This window comes from Megalops cyprinoides, chromosome 2, assembly GCF_013368585.1.
Source record: "Megalops cyprinoides isolate fMegCyp1 chromosome 2, fMegCyp1.pri, whole genome shotgun sequence".
NCBI classification, from domain to species: domain Eukaryota; kingdom Metazoa; phylum Chordata; class Actinopteri; order Elopiformes; family Megalopidae; genus Megalops; species Megalops cyprinoides.
This window is the reverse complement of record NC_050584.1, coordinates 19,251,401-19,276,917: the sequence shown is the minus strand read 5'-3', so window position 1 is coordinate 19,276,917 and position 25,517 is coordinate 19,251,401. Positions and strand designations below refer to the sequence as shown.

The window sequence follows — 25,517 nt, the reverse complement described above, 5'->3', positions numbered from 1 at the left end:
ATAATTGGTGATGGTTGATATATATTTTTGATGTGCGGGGGAGTGGGGACAGAAAGCGGGAAAAAAAAAAAAAAAAAACAGCTGCCTTTATCTTGAAAAATTCTAATTACGCCATACAAATCTGTACATCAGAAGTGATTTGCAAATCTATCCAAAGCTGAGGTGAAAAGTAAAACTGCTCTGGCACTCGACAGCCGGAGTAGCGCTGTGTGCTTGGCAGCAGAAAATGCATGGCTACCAAGTTAGACTGAGCTTGTGAATGGGGAAAAAAAAAAACGCCTTTCTCTGAGTGAATGAGCCGTGAAGAACAAAAGTCGCCTCACACCCAGCACCTGGATCCTTGGATAGAGACCTGCAGGTGGCACAGAGGGGGGGCCGTGCTGTGATCTCTGCATCCTGAATCAAGCACCCTTACTTTTTGCCCCCCTGGTGGCATACCAGGGGTGTTCCATTCTTCTGCTTTCATAAGGACGTAGGAAGAGTGCTTTGAAATCGGAAGACTACGCAGGCACTCTGCAATTTTCAGGCAGTAGTTTAGTGCGAGATGTTGAGCAGAAGACAATGCAGAATCCATCTTCCACCTGCAATTACCATTCCATTTGCTGCTTACTGCTATCTGACAGCATATGGAGTTCACCTTTTCCCAATTTTGTTTATTTCATTTTGCTTTTCCCCTTTCACGTAGCCCTGTTTGGGAATCACCAACAGCGCTCTAGGCTCACCTCGCTGCGACAACCGCTGCGGCCACACAGGATTGCTTAGGCAAGACGAATGCAAGCTTCCAATAAACTGGCACACAAGTATTTTTCGCACCACAAATCATGCGGTGCACTACGGTGCTCACTGAAGGATAGGTTCTCACTCCACTGACGTCATCCTTACAACCTGCAGGTGCTTGTTGAATCGCATGATGCCTGAGAGCAGTGAGAGAAACCTGAGAGAAAGCCTGTCCAAATTGCCCACCACTTTCCCCTACAGAACAAATTGGCTGTCCCAGTCATTGTCAGCAAATGATATGGCTTTGTTTCAAACTAAGGCTGCATTACAAGTGAATGCCTTGCCAACTGAGCCTTTTGGGACCTCAAAACATCATATAAAATAAAAGCTACACTTTAGGAACAAATGGCCTATTAAGAAATACCGTGTAGTTGTGCAGCAGTTTCAAGGATACAACATAAAATCTCAAAAGACAAGACCTAAGCACAAGTTATAAGTAAACCTTTAAGACTGTGGTTATATGAGGAACATAAAATATACAGCTCTTCCGAACATGTTGTACACTTTCACTAATTTTCCATTTCTCAAAAAGACCTTATTATTCATAAATATGACAGATCCATTACAGTATCTAATACATCATGTTCATGGTCCTGAATGACTTTAATATCAACCTCAAAACTGCTGTCTGATTAATTGCCAGTGCATCGGCAGGTTAGATGCATTCAGGGAGAATTTAGCTGGGTGATATGGTCGATTTAGGGCCCAACGTTAGAAGAGTTTGTGATCCGCAAAAATACTTTAATTTAAAAGAATTACATTTCATGGAGGGGGTCAGAGTGGGATAAATTCATCTTGTAATGGAAAAGCTACACAGCATAGTACATTTTCTAATAAAAAGAAGCACAAAAATGGAAAGGTGCCTCTCCCCCCAAAAAAAACCCCAAAATATTTTTTGATATATTGTTGTTTATTAAAAAAAACTGTCATGTTTTTCAACAACCCTCATATCTCTAAGCCAAAGAAGTAAAAAATAAATATATAAAAAAAAACCTGGCTGCACAAGACCTCTGCAAATTGTTACACGACTTTTGTCTCCACCAACAAAATGAAAGATGGTGGCCTTATTTGATGCACCTCATGGCAGCTTGCGTTGTAGAACAGTTGATTGATGAAGTTGGTTCTCACACTGTCTATGAGAAACACAGATATTGTACAGGGAGCAAACACTCTGAAACTCACAGCCAATGCTTTCCTGGACCTCTTTTGTGATGAGTCAAGGTGTCTAGAGGAATGTTAAATTCTTAGAGTCTGTTTAAGAGTCAGCTGTGCACATCAGTTAGTTCCCGTGTGCGCTCTACTGGGCAGTACAGAGTGGAGAGTGCTTTTCAACTTACAGATGAAAGAGTAAAAGAACAGAAACCTTATATTTTCTAGGCAAGAAAAGAAAATGTCAAATGAAACTTCCTGGTTGAGCGCTCCTGATGTTGAGCACAGAGGTAATCCCAAGACACTGTTGACATATACAGTATTCATATCGCATGACATCAGGAAATCAGGATGTAATTATACTTGTAAATGGTATCAACAGAGGCAAGGAATCATGTTTCAGGCTGTCAGCTGTGCAGTTCTTTGGGTCAGCCCATGTCTTGATTCCACCGTGCACCTTTCCTGCGGGGTGGGGTGACGGTGTAAAACAAACCTTGAACCGTGTCATGTCCCTGGCGATTCAGTGAATTCCCACAACCCCGTTACATAACTTCGAACTCAAATTAATCAAGCCTTCGCTCCAAGCTCAACCCAGATGGGCCTGCTTAATTAAAAAGATGATTTGGCAGGTTGTGGCATCTCTTACATTCAGCAGGGGGTTTATGTTAAGCCGGTATTACACTCACAGTGGGCAAGTGTCACCAAATTCATTCGCCGTTATAAGAAGAGTGCTTTCGCATACAGCGCGTTCCTTAAAATAAACATAGCCAACCCCTTTTTGTCTGCTAAATCACGATTCCTAAGCCAACGCTAAACTGCAAGATGGAGCCACTTAAAAATTTCGTGCTTACGAACGCCTTTGTTGATGCAGGGATTTCTTTCTAAGTAAAATGGATACTTATTGCAGAAGAAAACATTTTATGATTTCATTCAGGCCCCAATGAGTATCCACTCATTCAGGCACATTGACAGTAGGTTATCTATATACTCTATACTGTATTAATTTACTAAAAAGCACTTTTGAGATGAGAGACAAAACGCAAGAAAACAAGCTGAGAGTTTTTGTACTATATGAATATAGGGTACAGTTCTAGACAGGGGCATCTGCATTATTGTTATGCAATGCATTGTTATCATATAACACAGCTATACTTTGAGTTCAAATTAGCCCACATTACTGCAGCTTTGACATAACCAGGATGGCAGATAGTTTTGGAATACCAAATGCAGCTCCTTTTCAAACACTAAATAGGTTCATTCTTTTTCCTCCCTGACACTTCCTATTTATGTAGTTATACTCAGATGGTGCATCTCAAAAAGATGCCTCAAGAAACAGAAAGTGCAGGCCTATCTCTCATCCTGAGCTAACCGACATCTGTGAGCAGCTCTCTTGAGTGATGTGAATCATAGGATGATACGGGAGGGTGAGGAGCATCTTGTGTTTGCTCAGGAAGCACACATTAAGTTTGTGAAGTACAATTTCACAGTAAGTACAATAACACACTCCTTATGTTGGTTCACTGTAAAAACTACTAAAAATACCTATGCCTCTTGTCAACAAAGTACAAATAAAAACAAACAAAATACAGAACACACTGCTATATCCTGTAAATCCTACACACACACACGCATGCACACATGCACAAACACACACACAGACACACACACACACCGACGGAAAAACCACAGTGATCTTCCCCACAACAGCAAGGGTGCTGACACTGGCCTTAAAGCCATAGGTTACTTTTTAATCACATGAAGACAGCAGACCCAACTTGCTCCAGAGCTTTTCAATTATCAGCTCACTGAGGAGCCCCTTTTGACACTAATTGCCACCCAGAAAGGCGCTATCAATGCATCAAGGGACCACGAGTAACTGAACAATCCTTACGAAATGGTCAACAGGACAGCCACTGTGTGTCCAGGCCATTACAGGGGTATGAAAAAACATCTCCCAACGTTGCAGAAAAGCAAATTATTCCCCATGCATTTTCTTTGCTACTCTGACTACAGTCAAATCAAATCTAAATTGGCAACAGACAGCATGTAAACAATTTTTTATTCTGGTTATTTTAGTGCTTCTTGGCTACCATTTCCCAGGGTCAAAAAAAAAAATGCAGCTTTAAAAGCAGTAAACCACACAAAGATGCATTCTGCTCTCGACGGCCATAACCCCAGGCTCTCCGAAGTCCTTGAAGCTTTTCTGAGCCCAAACAAAGGAAGCGGCACACAAAATAAACGGCTTTAATAGCCATGGATTTGTTAGATTACTTCCTCCTTTGACAGCGCTAATCATTCCGAATGCATATCTAACGATATAATAATGCACACAGGCATGTGAGCGTGCAGAACACGATCACAGTCAATCTTTATGCAAACCGAAAGAAGCCACTACCTTTTCCAAATAAACTGCACCAATCAGAGACGCCTCACACATGTCCCTAGTGCGTTCAAGAGCACAGCTGTGCAACGGGAGAGATGGGTATGGAAGAAGTAAGGAAATCATCTTTGACAGGCTTTATCTGACGCTTTGAGAGTGGGATAATTATACAGGATTCAGAGTGAAGGCTGTAATTTATACCAATGAAGGCACAGGGAAAAACAATGAAGCACGACTGCCAGAGCACATCTTCTCACAGGTGCAAACACTGTCTGCAACAAAATGTGCTTTTTATGGCCGTGCAGATGGAGCTGAAGAAAGCAGGCAGGTGGAGAGGCTTCAACAGGAGATTGTGTTGAGTGGAGAAGGACACATACGTCTCCGCAAAGACACACTGACCCCTCCGACTGCTACACCCTTGCCCTTTGACCGCACTCTAAAAATGGAACCGAAGTCGTGGCTCTCACCAGAGTTCCACCAGGGACAAACCACTGAAATATACGCCTCACACACCGTCGCCTGACTTGTACACCACCTCAGGAAGGAGTGACATTGACTTTGGGTGCTGGCTACGCGGTGGCTGTGCAGGAACATGACGTCTGCGCGGACACACCTGCACACGACCCGCTCAGGACCCGCCAAGCAGTGGAGCTGCCATTCGTTCAGCCATCTTCTGCCGGGGGGGGGGGGGGGGGGGGGCGATGTCACTCGGACTCCTCATTTTTTAGTCCGCTACGCCCCATTTACACCGTGGCCCCCTCTTGCTGCCTTGAGCGGCCCCGATGACTGATAGTGTGACACTCCCCACAGAGGTTACGCCATCCGTTTAGCCCCACACTCGAGCTGCTGTTCCACCCCCCCACCCCCCCCAACACTCAACACTCATACCTTCCAGAGAACAGTTAAACGCCTCAAGCAAAATGACCACGCTCAGACGGCAGGGCTTCTAATCAGACCTGTTTACACAGGGACAGTGGTCTAAGTCACACACTAAGCATCCATCTCCATAATAAGCTCTTGCCAGAGAAAGACTTCCACGCTGATTAATCCACGGTTGACAGTACAGTCCACCTTGAACGTTCAGAATAAGGACAATACCGCTAACTAATCACAGAGACTGGAAAGTGAGTATGTGTTCAATTTGTCTCTTTGAAACACAAGCCGGAGAATCTACGAAGAAATTATTGAATTCGCTGTAGTTAATATGTGTCTGATTAGCAGTAGGGGGGAAAAAAAGGGCTCAGCAAGACCTTGACACTTCATTTTAAATGCATGATTAGTAGCAGTTCTATTCAAACTGTCTGGTTTCAAGGAATTGTGTCGCGCTTTCCAAAGTCACAATTACCCGTGCACATAATAATCCCCCAGCGATTGTATAAAATTTCTGTACTCTTTTTCCCCAGTCTATACAGCGGTGTCAGCTTTCATTTAACTCAACGGTATGAGGTAACAGACTCTCTCACTCTCACAGGCTCGCTCGGTCTTGATGGATCACACTGTCCTCTATTGAAAATCACACTGGGCTCCGGTAATCACTAATCGACACACTCTGCAGACTGACCTACCGATGTCTACTTCTCTTTTGGGCAGCGGGGTATTCATTAACCTGTGGAAGAATCCTTTTATTGTATACCGTACCTACTGCACATCACAATCTCCATGCACTCACAGCACGCAACAGCTAGCTTGTGATCGGTCCCATTACTGCTCAGACGGTGTTAATGCCACAAGGCCAGTGTCAGGATGACCCACCTACGTACCTACCACATGCAGTATGAATGACAACACAGAATGTTGGAGGACAGTGGATATGTAATTACAGTTGTCTGATTTTATTAATTCATCTTTTAATTTGTAATGTCCATTAGAAATTAATTAGTTAAGAATGTAAGAATGTTTTTTTTTCTTTTCCCCAAAAGTCAGTCCTTAGAATGTCAGTGCTCTTGTATGTTGTATTTTGCAATGTACAGAATATATTTTTAAAAATGGAGGACCTACCAGTTGTGCACCATGAGCTTCTGCACGGCCAGGAGGGCGTTGTAGCGGACCTGTTGGTCCTCGTGGTGCATGTGGTTCATCACCAGCTGCTTCCCGCCCAGCTGCTCGATTACCCTGAAAAGCAATTAATAGGAAAAGGAGGAGGCTGACATTAGCATATTAATCGGGATCTACAGATATGCATGCACTTGGCTTTCATTCAGAATCACACAGATTAGCGTCCGTGCCAAATCAAAAACTTAAGACCCCAAGGCTCATCAGTATGTACGATGAACTGCTCGAAGTACTTCAAAGTATTTGTGGGTACTGAAATGATTTTTTGTGAAATGGTGAGATTATGAAAATAGAGGCCATCTCTTTGTGAGAGTGTCTAATGTTTGATCAGCTAACTCAGTTTTTTACTATGTTAATTATTGTTTTGGGCTTATGCTCTGCGTATGTACACACAAAGCAATGCTTGTTGATAATCAAAATTTCCGCTATAAATCATTAAAACGCATTGGAAACTTGACCTATTTATTCCTTTATATGCAAACCACTGATATCTAACAACAGACAATTCCTTCCCAATATGCATACATTCGCCCCCCCCAACAAAGACATGTATTAAAATATGAAACATAATTGTGGTTCTAAATGACCCATGGGAAAGCAGAATGAGCCACTGGGATTTTAAGAGCAACTGAAAACCTTGAAAACAAAGAGTTTAGCGCAGACAGAGCAGGGAGCCTATCGAGCAACATCTCTCAGAATGGTTCAGAGATGATATCTAGCCTCCCCCATCAAATATTCATCTTCAGGCTCCACCATCTCCCCTGTGCGCTGGCCTCCAGAGGAAAAGGACCTCATCAAAATTCTCCTGGAGGACGGCGACACCAACGTGAACATTCATTTCATCACAACAACCATTTACCCGACACTACAAATCTTCCACCGGCATCCCGAGAAATGTTAAAGCCCGGTGGATTGATTGGGTTTTAGTTAAGCAGGGACAGTAAATTTGGCACATTGTCTTTTTCATTCGGTTTTAATAGCCCCCTGACGCTGCACGCCTCCTTTTTAATGTGCCATCCTTTGACATACTGCATGGCACTTCCCCAAGCCACCTTTCGGGAGACTTCTACACTGGGCTGACACACACACACACACACACACACACACACACACAGGGGGTGGGCAAAGCAAGTAAAAACATCTGGTCTGTATCAGTGCTGGTAATCAGGAGTTACATCAGCACTGACGTTCTAAGAACTGACGTTTGGGGAAAAGTTAACACAAAAGGAAGACTTAACCAAGTTCAACCAAGCTGTTCAGCTGATAACTGCAAACAAAGCAAAAAACCGGGAACTCCTGCAATATCCTGCATTAAGCACAAAGTAATGAAGATAGCTCAGAGGAACACCTTCTGTGCGACAGCTAATCCTGAGTCCGCGGTAATCGATATGATCAAAAATGCGTTCAGCTGTGCTAGTGGAAATGCATTCGCCCCCCCCCCCCCCCCTTTAGGTGGACCACCGTGACTAACGTGAACTGCGACAGCCCAAGCTGTTCGTCTTCCGCTCGGGTCAATGAGTGAGGATTTATGCTCGCGCTCTGGTCCCACACGCCTCGCTCTCTGGCACCCGAGCTCGTCCCTGCCGGAGAGGGCCGCGGCTGACTCACGCCCTCGTCGGCCTCCTCGGCCTCCTCGGCCGCGGAGTGCCGAGCGATGCACTGCCAGCTTTCAGCATCCGCTGTTTGCTGACATGTTCGCAGGCTAACTGCGTTTAATTAATTCTGAGTGACTAACCAGGTGACATTTCAATTAGGCCACTCTCCAAGTTGTTGCTAGCAAAGTGGAACTTAGAGGGGTACTGCAAGAGTTGTCATGAAAACAAATAAATATTTCTGCCTCCCAATAACTGCTGTTGCCCTGTTCAGTTACCAAATGACCTTTCTTTTGGGTTTAAATTATTCTTGGGCCAACAGTTTCATTATTTAGAAAGGAAGCTGACAACAACACTAGATGAATGGATGCAAAGGCTCTATCCTTCAGAATAAAGCTTAGATGAAAATCACTAAGAGGTGAAGTCTTTTTTCCCCTTTTTTTCCCCTGGAGGTGGGCTTGTGGGCCAAGTTTCTGTATCTGCCTGTTTTTTTTTTTTTATCTGAGAGGTGGGATCAGTGATCTGCATGGTGACCTTGTGTCAGTCAATAGCAAAGCTGTTCACAAGGGCAAAATATTACAGGAGGCTAAAATGTACTTAAACAAGGGCAAGCAGCTGACTCCAGTACAGCTGATTACCTATTCATCTTTGCTGATAAACTGAATCCATGAATTTTAGTGTTACACATCTTTCTGTTGCCCAGCATAAAACACATCAGTCCTTAGAAGGTGCACAATGTGGATGCAATGCATAAATAGTAGTGCTAGATAAGGGCTTATACAGTCCAAGAGTGAATGTCCTTTTCATTTGATGACCCCTGATTTTGAAATCAAGCCTTTCACTTTTTAAACTAGAGGGAGTTGCTTTAATGGAATATCTGAGATTCCAAACTGCAGTAAAATATGAAGGGAGTTACTGGTTTCATTGGAATTAATATCTTTAGGTTTTCTATAGGTTTCATGTCTGCTCAATAATTCTGCACTGTAATAGCTTGCTTCAGGGTACATTTACATTTAAACGTTTGGCAGACGCTTTTATCCAGAGTGACTTACAAGTGAGGCAGAGTACAACGCAAGCAAAAAATATAAGGACATCTTTTTTTCCATTTTATCCATTTCACGTATGTCAACAAATATGATAGCAAATGCTACTGTAATAAAAACACACTATCATGCTTACGTTACAGGACAATGAAAAATTCAATGGTCCAGTGCTGTAAATGGTTTTAAATAACATTAAAATAATATTTTCATTATTTAACACTTCTCTGTTTAAACAATCATGTCAGGATTAATGTGCAGCACAAACATAAGACAAACTAGAATCTGTGCAATTCTATGCATCCTTATTTGGCCACAGCCAAGAAAGTAACATCCACTGTCTGAGTGTTGGCTGTTTTATTCCAATTATGTGAGATGATAACAGATGAGCATGAAATGTTTTAGCTGAAAAGAAGGAAATCTTTAATTCTCAACAATGTGGTCAAATATCTCAAACAGAGACAAAAACCTCATGGCTGCCTAGTGGCTTGTTACCTTGGAAATGTGCATCTGTACAAATGTTCTGAAATGATGGAAATCAACAAGATGCCTTTTTTTCAATATCTCCCTATATCCGTGAGTGCAAATGTAAACCAGTGTGGGGTGAATGAGGTGAGAGAGAGTCAACCTCTCCCAAGTGCTTTCCCCGGAACCCATCTACCTTACACAATTTGGCTTGCAGGGCCGTAGCAAGATCTAGGGAAGGAACCTAAAGAATAATAAAAATACTAAGCAGACAAAGGAAAACAGGAATCAAACTAAATTAAAGGTGTGAGTTTTGCAATTAGGATAAAGAGGTGAAGAAAAGCCTGTGGAAAGAAGGGAGCATGGGCTGGTGACCTTGCTGTAACATTAGAAAAGTCTACCGATAGATAGACGGGGGAATCAGGAGATTACAAAGTCTTTGAGCAATTCCAGGAAGAAAATGGTGCATGCAGTAAAAGATCAATCTAGCTTAATAACACAGGAGGAGGGAAAGATGGAGACAGCCGTTACAAGGAGCACTGAAGAAACCAAAACCTAAGGATCCGGCTGTGGAATTACGCTGTGATCCAATTACAGAGGAAATCAGCACAAGCCATACAACAAAATGGTAGATCAGGGAATGGAGTAAAGAAACTGAAAAGGGATAAAAGGGTGAAATAACGGTGGAATTACTGCAAGCAGACATACACACAGCCGAGGTGCAGCTGGAAAATGTATTCAGGGTGATTCGGAGACTTTGTGCTAAAGTCATGAAAATGGTGCTTCACTGTCAAACTAATTGGAAAAAAAAAAAAAAAAAGTTGTGTTGTGACCTTGCAGGAAGAGAGATTTGGGCAGTGGTGGGGGGTCAAGGAGAGGTTTGGAATAATGGCACGGATCTTATGGGGGGAAAGTCAACGTGCAGAGATAGATGAGGGAGTAACTTCAGAACAGTTTAAGGTCAGAACTGGGGCAGCCTAGAAAATTCATAAGCAAGCTTCAAGATCTGGATTTTGACAAAGATATCACAATCCTGACTTCATATAACCAAATACAAGCAAGGACATGGATGCTAAAGACATGGGCAAAAAAAAATTCAAAATAAATAGGAAAATAATGAGATATTGCAAATAAATTTTGTACTATTCTGAAACCAAATTGAAGTCTTACATTAGAATGAGACAGGCATAAACACCTGGGGAAAAAAAACAGAGCCAGGAGCAGGCACGGTATCAGAAACTGAAATGAAAAGGGCCCGCTGTGAGAGGCTTTCCGAGCTCAGACACACTTGGAGGGCAAACATAACTGAGTTTATTCCACTCCCTTGCAAGAGGGAGTTTTCTGTTATCTGAAAAATAAATGAAGGGGACAGCCAAAACCTACAACAGATACATTTCTTTTCTCTGAAGAATGCTGGAAATAAGAGCCAAACAGTGCAGCAGAATATCAGCTTTGAGGAAGACATGCTCTGTCGGGTAGAATCCATAGTTTCACCAGGTAGAGAGGTGGAACGGATTCATTTTGCGGTGAATTCTTGTAGTATTCAGTATTCATTAAGGTCAACAGCTAACTTGAGAGAACACTGCTTTGCAAAGTGGTCATTAAAGAAAAACACCTGGCTTCTGTTTTTTTTTTTGTGGATTACAGCAAAACCAGATTATTTTATTACATGTTAAAGGGTTACTTGCATGACATTTTTCATTTTTTCTCTTTCCTTTGCTGTAGTACATATACTGTATATTTGAAACCGTTTTCATGGTTTTGTAATCTATTTCCAGGTGGCCAGGCCCCATACAATCCCCAGAATGCAATAAACTACATTACATTGCATCACTACATCTCCTTCTCTCTGTGTAATGCAGAAAATCATTTCCAAGTCATGTTGTCACAAAAATTAAAGTACAAAACATGACGCCATAAACCTAATTTGCTCTGTTCATCTGTTAATATAGTATGGTATAGTAATATAGTATAGTATAGTATGTTAATATAATATGGATATTGGAGGAACACAGGATAGAGTAAGTTTAAAGACTTTAAACAAAACAACAGCATGCTTAAAAGAAAAAACTGACTTGTTTGCAAGGAGTTATAAATCAAAAGGTCACTTCCTGCTCATGCATTCAAGAAGGGCAAAGTCATGTGGTGACATTAGTGCACAAAAAAAGTAGAAAATTATAATTTTACTGCTGTGGATCTGGCTGCTTCCCTTTCAATACAGCCCAGTACTAAACTGTAAGGTAAGGAATTCAGGAAAAGACGCATCAAAACAGAACTTTTTTGGTGGAATCATCCATCCATAAAGGCTGCTACCCAATATGTGAAAGATTGCAGAGGGTTTAGATAAGGGTAGCACTGCTTAGAATTTTCTCCAGCTGGCAAAACAATTCATATTCTGGATATTTTTTTTAGTCTCTTTCATTCTCATTTGACCAGCTTTTCCCTGTTGTAATGATTCTATATAAGCAACATACTGCCCTTCAAGAGAAAAATGTAGTAAAAGACGCCGTCCTCCTTATCACTGACATACAGTACATATAAGGACATGTTCTCTTGTACATGCTTTTGCAAGTTATGGCTTATGGACCAAATTACAAACAGGATATTAGTGAGTCCAGAAAATAGATTGTCAAATGGCACCTAATCACAGTGTGTTCCTCTGACATTAAGGTGAACTTCCACCGACAACAGCTCTAACTAGAGCACTTAAATAAGGCTACGGCACCAAATTACCAAGACGAGGCCTAGCATAATTCAAGCCACACGTTCCCGTTGTAGAGGAATTGACTTGCCATGATTTGCAGTGTTTTCTGCATTCAGCCAGCTTATAATTATACTGTCCATCATGCCACAGCCGACTGAAACTTGGAAGGACTACATTCCTGGCGGGCAAGGTGGAAGATTAAAGACAGGACAGGTCTCCAGGTTCACATATTAGAATGAAAAGAGTGGGCCAATTCCTGCCTTAAACTCCCCCTAGACACTTTTTTCAGATGACCTCTCCAATCCTGATCTATAAAATGACTGCACTGTGATGTGATGCTGAAAGGAGGAGAAAAAAAAAAGCTGAATTCAAAATTGTACAGACATATATCATCTGGACAACATTTTCCCCTCACTCATCCCTAAAGTGTTATAGAGATCTTTTGCAATAATTAAGCTATATTATATACGCATTCAGTGCCCTCTTGACACAACTAACTATCCACCTTTGGCAATATGAAAACTATGAGTCCTGACTTTGCTGCATATGTGCTGGCATTCAGAAAACGAAGCACAGGAATAAGTCAACTTAATGTTAACACAGACCTACAGACCTATTTACCCGTTATTAAAAATATTGATACTGAAATCTACATTTTACTCATTATTTCACTTTCTTGGCAGACACGCCTGTCTAGGGTGCATGCCTGTGCATTTCAGGTATTAACCAGCTGGGTTTTTACTGAAGTGATTCAATTTAAGTGCCTTGGGTAGGAGCACAACAATCAGCCTACTGTAGGAATCACTCTAAAAACCCTCCCTTACAAGCCCAGCTCCTTAATCCATATGGCACACTATTGCTTCTGTACATGATACTCCTAATGTAGTATATATCAGATTCCCTATGGGTTATATGAATTGTAAAGTATTCTGTGCAAGCACTGGTAGTCAGCTCACTGCAAGCAGCCTGTTTTAACATGTAGTGGTGAGTAGAGATGAATAATAGCAACTATCCAACACTTCTCTCTTTCTTATCAGAAAGACTTTAATGAAGTCTCTTATGTCATATGGTGTCAGAAAACACCACATCCTTTAGGCACAACTGACCCCTTAAAAATTCTCTTGAGATAACAGCTTTATCAAGTCCTCTGCTGCTTTTATTTATTTATTTATTTATTTATTTTTATCTGGGGGAGGGGGGTTACTGATGTTGTCATTAAAGGACAAGATATGTACTGCACAGAGGTTTACTAAAAACAAAGGCATCTTTCATTACCATTCAGGCAAAAGACACAGGCAGGGGTTAATCTGGAAAACAACCCTAACCCTTAAACACTCGGATTGTTTTTGATAAGAGGACAAGGACAAGTAGGTACATTTCTCAATGTCTTGTATGAACTAATTGGTTATGCCAGACACATGTATTGAGGTCAGATAATTATCTGTCATTTTCTAATAGACTATGCTTACGAAACTGCTCATAGCTTAGACAGATAAAACTCACCTTTTAAACACCCTATACTGGAAACCCAGAAAAATATCAAAGATTTTGCTTCTTCCAAGAGAACCTCTCCTACTTAATGAGGATTGTTCCAGATAAAGGGCATAGCAGTGGAACAGTGGACGGCTCTCTAGTTTGTACTTCATTTTCGGTTAACCTTATCAATGAAGAAGAGCAACCTTAGACTTCCAAGTCAAATGTTTTTGAGCTTCTTTGTTGTGTTGAGTTTATACACAGATATGATGTTCTCAAAAGGCAAGAGCTGACTCTGCCTTTTCAGAGGTCTTAACAATTCTCTCGCAGATATAAGCTTTGTGGCTCACAGAGGGCTTAGTAAATTCAACAGAACACTTATGAGCTCGTTTACAAAATCCCTTTTCTACTTTACCCTGTTCATGCCGGTTATGCTTATGCAGAAAATAGGTTGCACATGCATCAATGGCCAGGGTGCACGGTAACATCATCCAAAGAAGAAGAAGGAAAAAAAAGGCTCATAACTAGGTTTGACCAATTACAGTACAGTTCCTTAGTATACTGAAATGTTCTTCACACATTCAGGCAAACCCTCCACATCTTTCATCACTTCAACTCACACAGTCCTTTAGTAAATGTGGCCTTCAGCATTTACAGGAGAACAACTGGCCACTTCCCAGTCCCAGATATGCCTGTTAAATACAAAGTATTACATACTGTAAACGTCATGATTTCTCCCCAGACATTCACATCATCCTCTCCAAAGGTCCTGCCCTTTTCATGCACTAATCCTCTCAGCCCAGGCTCTGTACCATAAATATATTGTTTAGTCATTATTATGACTGTAGATCATCATATCCTCATATCTGACACAACACTATGGACTAAATTCATCCCATAATGAATGTTAATTTGAAGACAACTGGCAACTGTAATTGTCTTGCTTTTTATAAGGGAGCTGAGTAAGGGCAATAAGCTCATGTAAGTTCAATACAGTTATCAGCCAACATTTGAATGCTATGAGCAAGGAAGCAGTCTTCAGTCCCTGCTATAAAACCTCCCTGTAAAAATAAAATAAATAAATAAAATAAATAAAACAGATTTTTAAAACCTTTTTTCACTCATTTTAAAATGTGAGATGACTTTGTCTACTGAAAGAGCTCATGTGTACCACTGGCCATGCTACCTTTCTACTGGTCACCATAACAACGAGTGCATTATGCCAAGCTGGAAATACATTTCAATTAATTTTCTTTTTTCCGAGAAAGAAAGAAAAAAATCGATCTTCACTCCACCTAACCTTGACAATTTTCGAGAGATTGAACACTGTCATATATTTCGATTTTAAGGTAATTGCTAAATGCATGTGGAACTGAAAGGGAGTGGGCTATTTCTCAGTGAAATAATTAGAGTGATGGTTACGGGGAAGTTCCACCGATGCTCACGCCCATGTACATTATTCGTCTTGAAAAGAACGCAGCACAGGCGTGTTTTTTCACTAATGTGACCAATGCCCTCATATCCACCACACTGCCATAGCAGAACCTGTGGGTCTCTGCGTTTCCTGATGTTAACCAACTACGAGCCTTTAAAGGTCTTTAACACTCATTTCCCTTAAATACACCATTCATTGTTGTTTTGCTGACTGTGTCTCAGTAACTGCAATATCTATTTATTGTACTGGAAACAAGTTTTATTGCAAACTGATATTTCACTGAATGACTGATGAGGTGGAAATGATAAAACATAGTCACTATGTCTCATTCTCCTACTTTAAAGGCAATTTCAGAAAAGAAAATTGATTTGAATTCATATAAAAAATTCAAAAGTGAGTAAGAACTGAAATTAAGTGCATTTTCTAAAAAAAAACCAATAGGGATTCCACTTTCACTCAGAGCAATATTACACACACACACACACACACACAATTTTTATTTGTTCTCACTTCTAGCGCTGTGTTTGTCTCCTGTGTCCATTTCAGTTCGGTAGCAAATGGGATTCTTTTCAACCCAATGAGGTATGACTGCACTTTAATTCCTCTGCTGCTATATTTACTGGAACAAAGACGATGCACGGCCTGCATCAGCATTCCTCTCATGACATCTCTCTATACATCAGCCATCCAACAATCTTAAAACAATCCCCTTTCAGGCTGCACACCACACACAGAATTTTTCCCACAAGCTCACACATCTCTCAAAGTGGCCAGCTGATCTGTTCATTGACTGCCTTTTGGGAATTCAGACACACTCGACTGACCTTGTATGGGTTATCAATAATACCCCCCCATCCAGATCTGCATAGTGACAACACTCTTTACACTCCTGAATTACATTTAGCCACATGCATCTCTTGGGTGCATTGCACTGGTCTCATTAAGCAAAAGAATGTGAACAGAATTGGTCAGATAGTCTGGCTGGTCAAACCATCTCTGATTTCCATTCAGCGGTGTAGAACATGGCTGTTTAATTGTGTCTCACTGATCTGATTTGCATCCTTCTATAAGAAAAGAAAACAACACAAGGTAGAAGAAAGACCTCTGAATACGACGTACGCTGTATCCTTTACAAAGTTCTCAGTGCCTGCCAGGCAATGGCCCTTATCTTTGATGTTGGCTCAACTCATTAAAAAACATCTCACATGCATTGATAAAGGTTAATAAGCACATGTCTCTTTTCCATTGACTTTTATTGTGGACCCTTTCAAGATTATCACTTAATTATGGAACCACCTTTGAGTATTCTAATGACATCGAAGTCTGCAATCAGTAAAAGGTGGCAACCACATGGTCAGATACACTGTGAGTCTTAAGTCAGGATTTTATTAGGAGAACAGGCAGTGTGGCAATGACCTGTCTTCTGCAAAGTCAAGATAACAGGAGACAATCTGGTGATCAGAATAACACCAATAGCAGGGTATTTAAATGTGTACCTTATGAGAAGGTACAAACAAACAAATGCTTTAACCATACATTGTAACTCCGTTCACTGTTCAGGCATTGAACATATACTGTGTGTTCATGATGGTATTATTTTCTGTAAAAATGGCAAAATAACTAAGGCTAGTGAAAAGTCAACATTCAAGAAAAAACATCACAATACTTGTACATAAGCAATATGTCATGGCACCACACTATATTTACTCCCCTGGTCAAAGCAGAAACACTCTTCAGTCAATATAATTACTTTTATATTCAACAAAATATTTTGTGGACTAACAGCAATTAGCAGTCGATCACTTAATAGGCTGCTTAAATGGCACCTGGTGATGAAACAAAGAATTAAAAGCAGCATCTGTAGAAATAAACACCCTTTATTGTGTTCTAAAATGGTAATCTGGATTACCCTATGGCAGGGTTGGTATTTCATAGCATTGTAACATTACATTTCAAGTACTCTAAACTAAAAAGAGGGCACAAGTACCTGAAAAAAATTTCAACAACCACACAACAACTGTTAAGATCAAACATACTAATTATGAAAAACACTATTTACTTCACACTCCATTATTGTTATGGCAGGCTGAACAGTGAAACCTTACACTAACTAAATTAGGGCATTTAACTTTTAACTTACATGTGTGAAGAACATTTCAATATACTAAGGAACTGTGCTGTAATTGGTCAAACCTAGTTATGAGCCTTTTTTTCTTCTTCTTCTTTGGATGATGTTACCGTGAACCCTGGCCATTGATGCATGTGCAACCTATTTTCTGCATAAGCATAACCGGCATGAACAGGGTAAAGCAGAAAAGGGATTTTGTAAACGAGCTCTTAAGTGTTCTGTTGAATTTACTAAGCCCTCTGTGAGCCGCAAAGCTTATATCTGCGAGAGAATTGTTCAGTTAAATTGTTAAGTTAAGCTAAATTAGAATGTCACTTCACCAACACAGATTTAGAAACAGGGGGCTCTGCCCAAGTGAGAGAAGCACTTCTGCAAAGCAAAGCCCAGCAGATGTTAAATAGACAAAAAGAACTATTGAGCAAGGGCAAATTGCACAACTTTTGCAGAAGCGAAAAACAGCAGCAGCCTATCAGCCTTCATAATCACTTTGGCAACAAGCTCAGGTGTTTTCTCCAAATGAGCAGGCCTGTCCTGGAGAGCGGCTGCGCTATCCTCGCCTTGTGCTTTCCCCTCTCCGTTGGATCTAATGGTTTGTCTGTACAGTTCAAAAGCGACGTGGTGGTGCGCTGAACTGCTGGTTTTGTAATAGGGCAATGAGAATTTAACTCATTGGTAAAAGTGTCATCTGTTACCTCCTTCTGCCTGCGCCGCGGAAGCCACAATCAAGAGGTTCAGTGAACAAACACGGTGCTGCGGCCTCACGGCCCACAGCTGCGGGAAATATCACACCCGCCCATTTTCAACCTCTGCAGATTGCTTTTCAAAAATGGAAGAGGTCTGGGAGTATGCGTTATTAAAGGACACCATTGTGTATCCCAGTTTCTTTAAAAGTTAAAAAGAGTTAACATGCATATTGACTGGTTTGTTCCTACCGTTTGCCACGAGGGTAGTGTCGCACATATTCTCCAATATCATGGGCTGCCACTGCTATGACCTGCGGATCATCTGACACCTCAAGCAGCCTGGTCAGGATCCTGTCACAAAACCAGACAGAAACAAACAAACAAAAAAAAAAAAAAAACTCATTCACAATCCAACTCTCAGCATAACCACCTACTATATGCATGCTAATCAGATCGCATAACAGAGTAATTATTTTGAATTCTGAAATATGCACTTACAGAAACGACACAAGTATGATGGTGTGTGACAATTATGTGTGCTTCATAGTTATATCACTTATATATGACAGATTAGAGCCAGTTAGTTATGCAAGTTGTATGTGACAGATAGATGGATGGAATGGAATGTTGTATGGATAGATACAGACAGACACAGGGGTTAAAAGCTTAACAATCCCATGGCAGAAACATAAATATACAGACTATCTGGATTCTGGGGTTGCTAAGGCCTCCAACAGCAATGCCAAGCAGACAAAGACTCCTGATCCAGACCAATCCCATGAATTTGTACTGATATCTAAGGCCATTCTAGCACCTTCTATAACTTTTAAACTTGTACAATGAATTGCAATTACAAACAATTACTGCAGCCAGCCAACAGCCAACTGACACTGATCCTTCCCAGCCAGCCAACAGCCAACTGACACTGAGCCTGCCCAATCAACTGACAACCAACTGACAGTGATCTTGCCCAGCTAACTGATAACCAGCTGATGCCGATCTTGTACAGCCAACCGACATCCAACAGACACTGATCCTGCCCAGCCAACTTTAGTCTTCCCACCCACTTTTCAGTCCAAATATCCCAAAATTAGTTTTCCAAAAACCCTTGAAATTGAAATTTTGCACAGATTTCAGAGACTTTAAGAGATGGAGATATTTTGTAGCATCTGTTGATTTTTCTCCCAAATATTAATTAATGGATCAACTAAAAGGAAAAAAAAAAGTTTGGAATTTGACTGCATTTGGCATGTGACTGCAAATTATACACTGTAATAAGATCATTTGTATAGGACATGGTCAGACCTCTTTAGAGTCTATATCTGCAGTTAATCTATTATATAATTTTCTTCTTTTCACGCCTCACTCAATACTTCAAAATTACCCTCGTCATGTATCTTACTAATAGGCATGATTTCCTCACCCCAAATAACCTAAGTGTTGGTCTCCCACAGCTAAAATGTGGATAGTAAAATTCCTTGCACATTAATTACATTTCCTCTTTAACATGGGTAATAAGTTGATCGTTTCAAATGTAATTTGCATTATAATCCACCCTGCATTTATCAAGGATGAACAATTTCATTTTCTAATCTTTATTCTTATGTGAACGCCTTCCTCACTCGCCTATTATTTCTGACCTCAAACACAAGCTTTTTTTTTTTTATTATTTCAATAATATCTTTCTCTATGAAGACTTCACTCCTTTAACAATTAGAAGAAAATCCATGAATACATCTATATTCTTCAACACGCAAATTATCTTTTTTTTTTTTATAATGCACAACTCTTATTGAGACTAAAAAATAATGACAGCTATAAAACACCCCCATCAGAGAGGAAATGATCCTAAAACAGCAGCGATAGTCCATGTCTTACAGCACAGTTATTTTAACAATGCTGGTCATCAGCTTCTGATATTAATCTTATCATGTATTCACAGTCACTTGTATTAGACATTTTGATTGATGTTTCATTGTAAAAACCAAGCTCTCTGAATTCAACATTAAATGTTGATGAAACTTTCGGAGGCAGAATTCACCCGAGACGTTTCTAAATTCTATGACATTGAGAGGATAAATTAAAAAAAGCTTTTGGGTTATGCTACAATAACCTAAATAGTCACCACACTTAAACATAAAATTTCAGTAATAATGTACTTGTGGGAGTAGAAACATAGGAACAAATAAATTCAGGTACAAATTTCAAACTACATCAAATTAAAAACATTGTATCCTTTTTCAGCCTTTGTTCTGAAAAGACTGAAGCACAAATGTTAATTGATGCAACTGACTATAAAGCTTTATTCTATATCTAGTTATTCTTGAATGATCACTGACAGATACAAATCTAATGTAAACCACTATTCCTGTAGCTAAGGTACCTATAGCAATTGTCACAATATAAAAAAAATACAATTAATATAAGATGGTATATTCTATTAATCTAAAAATACATTCTATAATTATTATTTGTAATTATCCTATAGAAACAGCACAAAAGATTTTTGTACATTCACTTTGTACATAGTATGTGATCCAAAGTACAGAGACTCCATGCAATTAAAACTATCACATGGTAAAGCTCTAGTTCCATGCTGTCCCTTACATGGATATACATCACAGCTTAACTGAGGGTTTACTTTATTTAAATATGCAAAGCATGTAAATAATGCATTGCATGGCACCATACCCACAAGCAGGAGCAAATCAAAGACTGTGTCTCTGAAATGGCAATGGTGTAAACATGGCATTCTCTGCTGATGGAAAGATACCTCGCTTTGGGTTAATTACTGTCACGGACCTTCATAAGCATGCCAGTGCGAAGCATTAACCCGGAGTTCAAGTACTCATAAAATCAGCTTCAACACCCAAAATACATTCAGCTGGGAGTGGAGTGTCTGATAATTGCTGTGTCCATGATGACGAGAGCAGGAGGATAAGCAACTCAGAAAGCAGCTGAATGCGGAAAAAACAGGTCAGGCACGCAAACTGCTGAAATTTAGCAGGCCTCGCAGGACCTTGATAAATATTTCAGTACCACAGTCTCAGTCAACGTGTTCCAGTTTGAATGCACCATTGCACTTCCTATGGGCAGCCAGTTATATACAACTGGATACAACAAAGTCCTGTGATTTACACAGCACACCCACGTATATGTATTTTTAATTTATTTTCCCATTCTTACCCTGGCTGTCCTCCCATAGAGGAATATCGGTTTGAAACACAGAACTGGAAAATTGGAATCACATTGTTTAGAGCTTGTTTACAGGTTTACAAGACTTCCTGGCAGGAGACCAACTCCATACATCCATAAGGAATGACAGCAGACAGACGGAGGGGCTCCTTACTTGAGAAGTTCGTAGTTCTTCTCATTTAGGCGAACAGCATTCTCACGCCAGAATTTTTCCGATTTGTGAACAGGACTCCATTCCAGACGCCCAGACTTCAGCTCTGAACTATACTCGTCAAAAGAGCTGAAAGAAAAAAGGAGAGAAAGCCTTGAAAGTCTACACAAAGCCTTTGTAAGGCATAAATATGCTGGAACCTGAAACATGTTTTTCCATTCAAAATAAAGAATGAATAACTCATAGATCCTTCTGTATGCAAGTTCTATGGAATACAACAGAAAACAATGAGAATGCTAATATTTGGAGAGCAAATATTATTGTACAATCAAAACAGAAAAGAATTATTCCACTTAACCAAAAATTTAGACTGGACCTCTGGGAGAGACATGAAACTAAATAAAATGCTCATCTATAATAAATCATATATCATAAATCACCTCCTAAAAAGAGGTGTTCCTTTCTGAATTTGTATAAAAATCACAATCACAGCCACTGTCACAATGGGTTAATGATACTCCAGGGCCAGAAGATTTATCAATTTCATCAAAATCAGTAAAACGCTGATTACAAAAGTATATATATTAGAGAATTAAGAAGAAATCCTTTAAAAAACGATTTTTAAAACAATCCCACGGGTAAGCAAAAAATGCAGACATCATACATTAACGATCTCTTCTGACAGCAGCAAACAATCAAATGATCTTATAATGTTAACATACATGAATAAGAAGAGTGATTACATAAAACACGTTTTGTTTGCACTGATTCTAGGTGAACTGGCATAAACGGCTGATCAAAGTACCCACATCTGTACACAGTGAGAGCAGCGTGTGGTGCTCATACCTAAGATCCTGGACGCTTTCACCCAACCTCTCCAGGAGGAACTTGATGTCATCGGTGATGTCCTCGTCATCGTACTTCTGCTGCTCCAAGTTCTCCAGCTGCTTCAGGACTTTGCACTGGATCATGGCCAGGGCATACTCCTGCCGAGTCTCCCTCTCCGCCGATTTTTCCAAAAGATTCTGAGGGGAACATTGTGTCAGTTAGAGCAAAGTTAAGGCTACGCATTTTTGCCAGGGTGAAAGGAAATAATTAATAATCAAACTCTGCAGCTGTGCAGTGACCCACAGCCAAGAAAGGAAACTGGACAAGACTACATCAGACCGGAGCTGCCTCAAACAACAACGTTAAAGGTTCAAAGCACCCAATCAACACAGCAGGTTGGGCAATATAATCAAGTATCAAAAGAAGCAATCTTCACTAGGCAAAGAAAATAAATCCCCTGATTGAATTTTTCAGACATCAAAGAACACTTTCAGGGGTATACTACAGCAGAGGGCAGAAGGAGTGGTTCAATATTCCCCTACTTAACAATTAATGCTAGAACCGCCAAGCCATATGTGGCTCTTCCTTGAGATAACTTTCACATTTTATTTCAAAGTTCTCTCAGCTGGCGACATTTGTCAGCTATTTCAGAGCACTAAAATCAAATCAAAAATAAGTAAGTTCTTATGAGTTAAATGACACAACATCATCTGTCAGCAATGACTGCACACAGTGAAAAAACCATGGTTACAACCCTAAAACTGTTGTTACATAAAATGAATACCTGTAATGTATTTTTCTTGTTTGCCCCTTTGTACAAAAGCCATTGGAAATGGAAGTGTAGTTGTACCATAATTCGTTAGCACAACTACACATTGTTTATACTAGCTTAGCTACCTATGCCATTCCACAAATATTTCCAAAACTCAAAATACATTACAGTACTTTGGGAAAAATACACCCTTTAACAAATACGGTTTGACTTCCAGATAGTGTGTTCATATCTTAAAATGTCATCAATAATATACCACGGAATCTGGTAGAGATTGTCCTGACACACCTGAAACAATACTGTACTGTTCAGTCTGACTTGTTTTTCATACAATTTGCAGCTGTGTCTTCAAATTAGTATTACACTGACCTTGTACTTGTTTTATTGGTAGGCTAGCGTTGCTTGGTGTGTATTGATTATGCACTGCAGAATCATGATATATATGACACACACTGAAATACAGTGGTGGAAAAAGGGTTAATTCAATACAGTAATATAGAATAAAGTGTCTTGACCTGGGTAGGTCATGTTTGTACTACCAAGTCTACCAAGGGACCTTGGACACCACAGTACTGTTGCACAGTGGATACAGCAGTACTGGATTGTTCCTGCATGTTCAGGTACTGTTATGACGGCTATGACAAGTGCTCAGTGCTACAGTTTTCTAGTTATATGCAGGCCCACAAAAGATGGCACCCACCAAGGGTGATGAGAAGGGCCATTTCATACATCACAATTCTCAAAGGTGATGTCTCTTAAAAAGTGCAGACATGTACTAAAAGGACAGTTCCTCCTCTCCTCTGAACTTATAGTCTTGCCTCTCTTTAAAGTCCATCTTACAGGGAGTGAAGCAGAGGTCTCTTTTTAACAACAGATGCCCACTGAAGCAGCCACCAATATTTTTAAAGTGACTTTGGAACCAGACAGGCAGCCGAGGCCATGAGATGATTATGAAGCTGATATTTAAGAAGTTATGTGGTTCATGTATCATTAATAACTAGTGAAGCATATTTTAATAACTCACTTGAGTGCCTGTAATTCTTAGTGGTAGCCAGATTAGATTTCTATTTCATACAGTAATTGCCCTGAGGACATTAAGCAAAGCCTGAGGAGATCCTGCCTTGAAGAGGGGGTGGGCATTTCTGAAAGAACTCAATTTAAATTTAAGAGATTTCTCTCTGTTGTAAGACATCTGCTCAACTAATCACTGCAAACAGAAATCACCCTGGCACTCAGAAGGGAAGACACCTGGAGTCATCAGAGTTGATGGCAGCAATATTTGAAAACCAAGGTATTTAAATGAACCCTCATCATGAATGAAAAATTATGAGGAATTATGAAGGTGGCATTGGGGAGGGCCTTCCCTGTCCGCCATCACTAATGGGTGGTGTTTAGACATTGGTCAGCCAATGAGATATAACGTGAAGTGGGCAGGGGTGTAGCATAGTGGAAAGGCGCATGGCTCGTAACCAAAAGGTTGCTGAATCGATTCCCCACTGGGGCACTGCCGCTGTACCCTTGGGCAAGGTACTTAACCAAGAATTGCCTCAGTAAATATCCAACTGTATAAATGGATAACATGTAAAAATTGTAACTGATTTAAGTTGCTCTGGACAAGAGCGTCAGCCAAAATGACAATAATGTAAAAAATGACAATAATGTAAAGTAAAAACCCACCAAATATCATCTCTGTGCCAGGATGTGGCAAATAACTGATAGAGACTTAACACAAGGAAATCCAGGGAGGAAAATGAATGGCATGATTGCCTAAAAAAGTTTCATTACTCATCTTAATTCAAGCACTGCGACACATTAAAACAAGAGGGAATTAAAAAGATTAAAAAAATCCTTCCAGAAGAGTCAGCTATTATATTAATTTCCATTGTTGGAAAAAACCAGCTCATGTTTAATTACACTGAATTGCACATGCATCCATTGATCCTGTATGCTACCATAATCCAGCTCCCATACATGATTGTGTTGTGTTAATAAGAAGATGACATACAGTTCTCTTTAGCTGCATAGCCAATGGGAACAGCGTGATGAGGCACCCTGGTCATTCTGTGAAGCAAACTTTTTTTTTTTTTAAGAGCTGGAATATATTATATAAATATATATATATATCTCTGTACCTCTCTCATTATCATAGAAACAATAATAATTTAACATTTGTGACATTATGAATATCAGCAAGTTACCTTTTGCCATTTTTTCTGCACCCAAACTTGATCTGCTAATTTGTAACTTTTGATCTATTCATATTGCAGGCTTGGTCGGTCTTGCTGCAACATACAAACTCTCCTTTACATTAGTAGTCTTTGAGTTTGGTTGAGAATGGATAGGATAGACAAACCCTTCCGCTCCACCCCTGCCTCCCCTCCCGTTCCAATTTAGCCAACAAGGGTAAATGGGTACAACTACATGGAGTGTTCTACTTCTTAATACTTTTAGTCCACATCTGCAGTAGAGGACATTTAGGCTACATTAATACAGCTGGGGATTTCTGAAAATCCTATTTTTCTGGATCCTCTTTGAAAGTGTTCAGAAAATTCTAAACATGTTCTAGAGCAGCTCTAATACTCTGTGGCCCTTTTCAAATTCGTGGTTTGCAAGTCATCCTTACTATTCATAAGGAAAACCTTCCTTCTTAAAGATTGGCAAATATTAGTACAAGTCAAAGGTTTAGACAAAAT

At 40.1% G+C, this 25,517-nt stretch overlaps 1 protein-coding gene across 2 annotated transcripts in view; it reads right to left on the bottom strand.

Annotated features, from left to right (window-relative positions):
* Window positions 1-25,517, bottom strand: part of LOC118773071 (V-type proton ATPase subunit H) — a 67,832-nt gene that overhangs the window by 8,826 nt on the left and 33,489 nt on the right. For both annotated transcript variants that reach the window (XM_036521825.1, XM_036521826.1), the window contains 4 exons: window positions 22,071-22,249; window positions 21,228-21,353; window positions 18,128-18,229; window positions 6,305-6,418 (listed from right to left, as the gene is read on the bottom strand). In XM_036521825.1, coding sequence (XP_036377718.1) covers window positions 6,305-6,418; window positions 18,128-18,229; window positions 21,228-21,353; window positions 22,071-22,249 — 521 coding nt within the window. The remainder of the gene's footprint in view (window positions 1-6,304; window positions 6,419-18,127; window positions 18,230-21,227; window positions 21,354-22,070; window positions 22,250-25,517) is intronic.